We start from the raw sequence: 7,047 nt of genomic DNA, 5'->3' as shown, positions 1-7,047 counted from the left end.
TGTCTGTGCCTTGCTGGGTGTCAAATTCCCTTTTTGTAGAGATTTTTTCTTATCTAATCTCGAAATTAATCTAATTTAAATCTTGACTTTAAGCAGCAAAGATTGACCAGGCGAAGGGAAGTGAGACGTGACTCCTTCTAGAAGAATGTTGACCGGCCCGCACCATTGCGTTAGTGCTCCAGCGTGTACAATAAGGGCACGTCTTGTGGGCCCACGAGTTTCCTTCTTTTTACTTCCGATGCATGTACACGCTTTTGTAAACTCGCTTTGACCTCTTGACTTCAACCGTGGTTTTTTGCTCGCTGTGGGTCCCGCTCCAACTTATTGTCGATTCGCAATTAAATCCATTTAAAAGGTGGGACTCGCTCCGAATGACACGAAATGCAGTTCAAATTCAAATTAAACGTAAATTCAAATACTGACGGAAGGCTTCGTGGCATCGCCCTCTCTCTTTCTCTCTGGGTGTCTTCGTCTGTAAAAGGTTCCTCTGGATATGAAATAAACAGCCTTCCATGTTTCGCTCTGTCGTTCCCCAAACCGATTCTCTTCTCCTCTAGTCCAAACCTACCAGTTTTTTTTTTCTCTGCAAATCCGAACAGGGCATCGGAAACCCTAACCCTAAGCTTCGGTGGAATAATCGGCGTCCTCGTCTTGGAACAAGCATGGCACACCGCGCCTGGTTTTGCTCTGTCGAGGTCGAGAAGATCCTAACATTAACCCTGACCGTGTTTCTCCTTTCTCCTTTCGTTGCTTGTAACTCCGAAGGTGACGCACTTTACACGCTTCGCCGGAGCTTGTCAGATCCGGATAACGTGCTGCAGAGCTGGGATCCGACTCTGGTGAATCCCTGCACTTGGTTTCATATCACTTGTAATCAGGACAACCGCGTGACTAGAGTGTAAGGTTTTATGCTGGATCTTTTTTTTGTTTTTTCATTTACTGTTTCATAGACGTTCATATAGTTCCTCCCTTTGCGACGTTTTGAAGTTTTTTGTCCGGACTTGGACTCAATATCCACTGTTTTGGAAGGAAAAATACAAGATAGGACTGTTTTCTCTGTTTCATTTTTCTCCCAACGTTTTGATGAACTAAGATTTGTTGTAATAAATCTGGAAGGCTTGATCTCATTGAATTTTTGTATTTGTTTTTTATTTTTTCAATATTTTGTACCTGTTTTTCGAACTTTATGATTTTGGGTGGGAAAGCCTGTTTGGTTTCCCTTCTCTGGGTGACTAGTGAGTGAAGCTACTGTTTTTGTTTGAACTTCAAAAGAACTTTATATGTTTTAGCTTAATTTCGCTCTTGATGCTAAGATTCTTTGATTTTTTAGGTGTTGAAATGTCTTGTACGTGTTTTTATTACTTTACCGAAGTCATTTTGTTTTTCCAGAAGAATTTTTATTTTTCGTAACTATAATCTGTACTAATTAATCATCTGTTTCATGTTAATAGTTATTTTCTTAATTGTTATATAAGGTTTTCTAGACGACTCTATTTATCTCAAATTTGCAGCTGAGAGTTTGCTTCTTTTAGTTGTTGCAATGTTTTTTGGCAGTGGTTTTAATACGGGGCTGGTGTGTTGTGTATTACCCTGTAATTGTGGAGATTTGGCTTTGGTGTTCGAGTTTTATCTGCTTATAAGAAACACAACTTTATTTTCTGGGATGATTTTCTGAAGACTTTCTTTACATTTCGTTAGAAAAGAAAGGTGACTGCCTTTTTAACTGAATTCCTGGTCTGGAATTTGACTCTACTTTTATGTTGTTCTTCTTTCTCAGTGAAACAAAATGATTTGAGTCTGTTGAAACATGTTAGATGCCTTCTTTCATTTAAATTTGTAACACTTTAACAGAATCTGGTAAAATACTGATCCGAGTTCGATTTACTGGTCCTTAATTATAAGGCTGAGCACGTATTGATGAAAAGTCTGGGGACTGTGAATTTGCTCTGTTTGAATTTGTGTTGTTTCTCAAATTTTACAGTTTATTGACAGCCTGTTCTTTACTTTTTGTTATTCTCTTCTTCCTTTTTCGTTTGCACCATCATAATAGAATTTTGCTTTTATCTTTTCTTGACAATCATAACTGTTCTTATCTGCAGGGATCTTGGAAACTCAAACTTATCTGGCCATCTGGTTCCAGACCTAGGAAAACTTAAACATCTACAATATCTGTGAGTATTTAAACTTGAAGGAATAAAATTATATTTTAATCATCTTTAGACTTTATTGTTCTTTCTGGCTTCTGATGTTTTATTAGCAGTCATGCACAAAGTTCTGTGAGTTCATGTTGGTATCTCATAATTTAGTATTTATTTTTAACTGCAGTGAACTTTACAAAAATAACATTCAAGGAACAATTCCATCAGAGCTTGGCAACTTGGAGAGCCTGATCAGCTTGGACTTGTACAACAATAACCTTACTGGAACAATTCCTCCATCTTTGGGGAAGATGAAGTCACTAGTGTTTTTGTGAGTCAAGAGCATTTTATCTTTATATTTTGTTTTAGATTGTGGAGCAATTTTAACTCTTTTAGTGTTGCAAATCATGCTTAAGGTGGCTCTGGTTGTATTCTTATTTTTGAAATTTAAAGTTTTCTTTTAAGACATTATCACTTTAGAAATGGGTTCCCAAAAAACAGGTTTTGGATCGTGTCAATTCAGTAGCCCAGTCTATTAATAGATACCATGGATCCTCTATTTATGTTACTGGTCTTGTGATGGCAAGAGCTTTTACAGTTTTGTGGCTGGAACGTGCTGACTGATTGCCCCATGACATTGATTTATATGTATTTTGTTGCAGGAGACTTAATGACAACCGGTTGACAGGGCGAATCCCTCGAGAGCTTAGTCAGATTTCCAGTCTCAAAGTTGTGTAAGTCAGGATTGTTGGTTTATTTTTTATTTTTTTTCTTGAAAAGAATTCATAAGTTTCTAGTTTTTCTATCATTTACTGGTACCTCACTCTAGTGGCAGTACATAATGACACAGTTGGCTAATTGATCTTACAGGGATGTCTCAAGTAACAACTTGTGTGGAACTATTCCTACCTCTGGGCCTTTTGAGCACATTCCTCTATCTGAGTAAGTGTCTTCTACTACCATCACTATGTTATATGATTAATTGTTTAGCTACGTGATTGTTTACATCTCGGTTTGCAGAAACAGCATCAAGACACGATGTAGATAAGATATTGGACTGATATTATGATAAGAAATTGCCAGGAACAAATATTCATTTATAATTTAAAATTTTAGAACTGCATAAATTCTGTTAGCTAACCCTGATCATATTAGAACATCGATTTCTTGTATTCATTACAGATAATATTAGTCTTCCAGGCATATTTTCCTAACCTTAAAATCTTTTGAAGCAAGTATGCAATGCAAAGAATACCTTGTTGTTAAATCTTAAATCTGCCCTGGAACCTTTGATGTTAGACAGACAATTGAACACGACCTGTTGCTCAAATTTGTTTTTGCTAACATATTTAATTAATGATTTTGGCTCTGGCATATTTGCTATACACTTAGACCATGTGTTGGGGTAGGATTTTGAAACACATATATTTGGCTGAGGGAAAAAAGAACAAGTAAGAGATGGTGACAGTCATTTGCAGCATTTATGAAGACAAAATTCTATTTTGTGTGACCAAAAGAGAATCATCTGCTAAAGTTTCAGTTTGGTGAGCAAAATAAGACGACCTCAATTATGAGTGGTACACCTTTGTTCTGATCCTGTTTAACAAGTATAAGCAGGTGTACAGCCATATTTGGGAGGTGGATGTTAAACAACTTGTATCGTTGTTATGCTATTTGTGCCGGAGAAGTGTTTTCCCCTGTATGTCCAACCTGCTTTATCCAAACTGTTGACAGCCGTACAAACACTTGTCAATGACTGCCATAGGGCTTCCTACAGTGTATGTGCTGGTGTTGGATATTCTGGTCAAATCTTGTTGAATATTATTGTTTGCACTGAAAAGAACTCTATTGGTCCTTTCAAACAAAAGAAAAAGAAGAAGCGTATTAATGATCATGATACTTGAAGCAGATCATGTGATGCCTTGTATGAAAGAAACAGGAACTGATCCATACCATTTTCTGGCATTCTCTTCTCTAATCCATGAATGTTTGTCCTATACAGCTTTGAAAACAACCCTCGGTTGGAAGGTCCAGAGCTACAGGGGCTTGTTGCATATGACACAAATTGGTAGAAAGGAAACCAATGACAGGCCAAAAATTGTGGCAGTTGTGGAGCCGGCTGATTGTTGTATGGGATTTACTGTATTTTAAAATGGAGGAAAGGTTATATTTCTATATTAGGGGTATAGATAGTATTCAAATCCATGTAGGGTCCTCTTATAATTGTAATTTCACTTACGACAAAGATCTTTCCAACTTCTGTGCTTGTATCTGCACTTGGCAGCAGTGCTACCGAATTGATTGTATATGTTAAATGGGGGTGTTTGGGCGTCGGATTGTTGTTTTTTGAAGTAAAATAAAACTAGTCGTTCTGTAGTTAAATAACAAAATTATATCTCCGGATCATAACAGAATTATTTTCTACAGTTGGAAACAAGAACCATACACATTCAGAATTGAAGGACAAAAGAACTGGAAAGAGGAAAGGAAGCACGAGACAGATACCAAATGCCCTTTGCCCAGCTCAAGAAGCCAAAACCTCAAAACTTTCGAATCCTTTCCATCGTCGAAATTGAACATCACTAGCTGGGTAACAAGATCGATTAACTGACGGGTTCCACGTCCGTCATGGTTAGCTGGTAATCAACTCTAGCAAGCATCAATTCCGAACTGCAATTGGCAGGAAGTACAGAATTCAAAACATGCTATCGCGCTCACCTTAAGATTCTCCATCTGCCTTCTAATATGAAGTCAATGAAGAATCAGCATCATAACAAATATCGAGGAATGAAAGGAGGCTTCACATGATGATTGAGGACTGTTCATGGAGAGGTTGGAGAGTGATGACTTCTCAGAACTGATCGTGCCAATGGTTCCACAGAGATATATCAACTAACAGCCTTCGAACCCCGTTCTCCATTTCGGATGATCGACTACATTTCTTCTCCAGTGAATTGATTGAGCTTCAAAAATTGTGAAATCAACGACAGCGAACACCCCGAGGTATTTTCGTCACTTGGCATTAGGACTGGCGCTGGATAAATGGACCGACCAGCGTTTGTTTTCAAGCCTTTGCATTTCTGCTGACAGGGATATTTATCTTTTACTCTCAACTTCTGACTGCATAGGAATTCGTTTAGAAGATGCCTCCCAGCTCATGCTTTGTCCATCCGGTCTTCCATGTCAGCCAAGTATTACCACACATTTGAAGATCAGAGGCATTCATCTCCTACGTTATTGTCTATTTACAGTATAAATTTGCTTTAGAATGTCATTTCATACAAGGCTAAGGGGGTGGGGTGGGTTAGTCCACAATGAAGTGGAATGAATCCCCCCGTATTACCTAGTTCATAAAAAAATGGCATTAGTGTAGAAAAACTTGAATTAAAGTGAGATTATACCATTTCATTCGCTCAAGCACGTTTTTTCCACACGTTGCTTCTTCCCCCTCCCTCCCCATGCTATTCTGCTTTCCCTCTCCTCGGCCTTCGTATCCCGACGATCTGTGCTCCCTCCGCGATCCTTCAGCAAAGTGTTTTTTTTCTCCTCCCTCTTCCCCCACCTCCCTCTTCTCTCCCTCTCGACCTCTGTCGCAGAGGAGGCTCGGCCTCCCGACTTCTTCTCTCTCTCGGCCTCCCTCTCTCCCCCCCCTGTTGGCCTTCCTTCTTCCCTCCTCTTGGCCTCCCTCTCCTCTCCCTCTCGACCTTCATCGTAGAGCACGGGAGGCCGAGCCTTTGTCGCAGAGCCCCTCTGCCTCTCGGCTTCTCTTCTCTCTCGGCCTCCCTATTTTCTCCCTCTCAGCGTACCGTCGGAGCGTCGCCTCCGTCGTCGTTGCCCACTGGCCCGCCACTAAGGAAGACGAAGACGATGTTTAATTTTTCCTAAACTATTGTCATAATTGGTTTAATTATCCAATTAATTAAACCATTAGTTTTTCATTCATTTGTTACTATATTATTAATTAATAATATGTAAAATATATATTATGTTATTGATAAATTAATATATATATATATATATATATTTATTATGTATTAAAATAGTGAGTTTTAATGTTAAACTATATCTTATGTTATTACAAAATAATTTATTTATTTATTATATTCACTTATGTTATTTTAATTTTTTAATTTATTTTAAATAATTTATTCTAGTCACACGTAATTAGTATATTAATTTATAATAAACTATAATCATTAATTGGTTTAATTATCCAATTGTTATAATTAATTAAACCATTAGGTTTATTTATTATATTCTCTTGTTTTATTTTTTTATTTTTTTATTAATTTTGTATAATTTATTCTAGTCACACGTAATTATTGTTTGAATTTATAATAAATTATAATCATTAAGTAATATAATATAGTTTTTTATTAATTAGGATATTAATATATTCTAGTACTATAAGTTAAATCACTTATAAGTGTAGTAACCACGTTTATTTTTGTTTATTATATGTTCTATTTAAATATATTATAAAAGATTACTCATTCTCTTCTTTATATCATATTTTTCATTTGGGGTACTAACACTAAAATCTGTTTTCCAACCAATTGAACTTGTCTATACTAACACTCAAACATGAGTTAAAGTTGAACCAACTAATGTGAACGAACATGAGTTGTGACAAAAAACTAGCACCACTCCCAGGAAGGAGTAGTATATCGTCATTGGGATCTTGATGATCTTTTTCAGTTTTGACAATTAATCTGATAGTTATAGTCACATGGAGTCTTTCGTTCTCATTTACTTTGACCTCATCCTCTGTTCGAAACTATTAGCAATTTACTCGGTTCTCCATTTATTACTTATTAAATGGAGAAAAGGGCAAAAAATTTAAAAAAACTTACTTATGATGTAGTGAAGTTAGATCGAATTTGATCGGGCGATTATACAACCAAATTGA

General features: G+C 36.9%; 1 protein-coding gene across 1 annotated transcript; it reads left to right on the top strand.

Moving 5' to 3' along the window:
* Positions 1 to 438: 438 nt before the first annotated feature.
* Positions 439 to 4,527, top strand: LOC137958932 (leucine-rich repeat protein 1-like). Its single transcript, XM_068806147.1, has 6 exons — positions 439 to 898; positions 2,100 to 2,171; positions 2,326 to 2,469; positions 2,801 to 2,872; positions 3,009 to 3,080; positions 4,141 to 4,527. The coding sequence occupies exons 1-6, from the start codon at positions 663 to 665 to the stop codon at positions 4,208 to 4,210; spliced, it is 666 nt and encodes a 221-aa protein (XP_068662248.1). The 5' UTR covers positions 439 to 662; the 3' UTR covers positions 4,211 to 4,527.
* The last annotated feature ends 2,520 nt before the right edge of the window (positions 4,528 to 7,047 follow it).

Source organism: Aristolochia californica, unplaced genomic scaffold (genome assembly GCF_029961685.1).
Source record: "Aristolochia californica isolate CCGP_79_NKW_82.1479 unplaced genomic scaffold, dmAriCali1.0.hap1 SCAF_3, whole genome shotgun sequence".
Lineage (NCBI taxonomy): Eukaryota > Viridiplantae > Streptophyta > Magnoliopsida > Piperales > Aristolochiaceae > Aristolochia > Aristolochia californica.
This window is presented reverse-complemented; position numbering and strand designations above follow the sequence as displayed.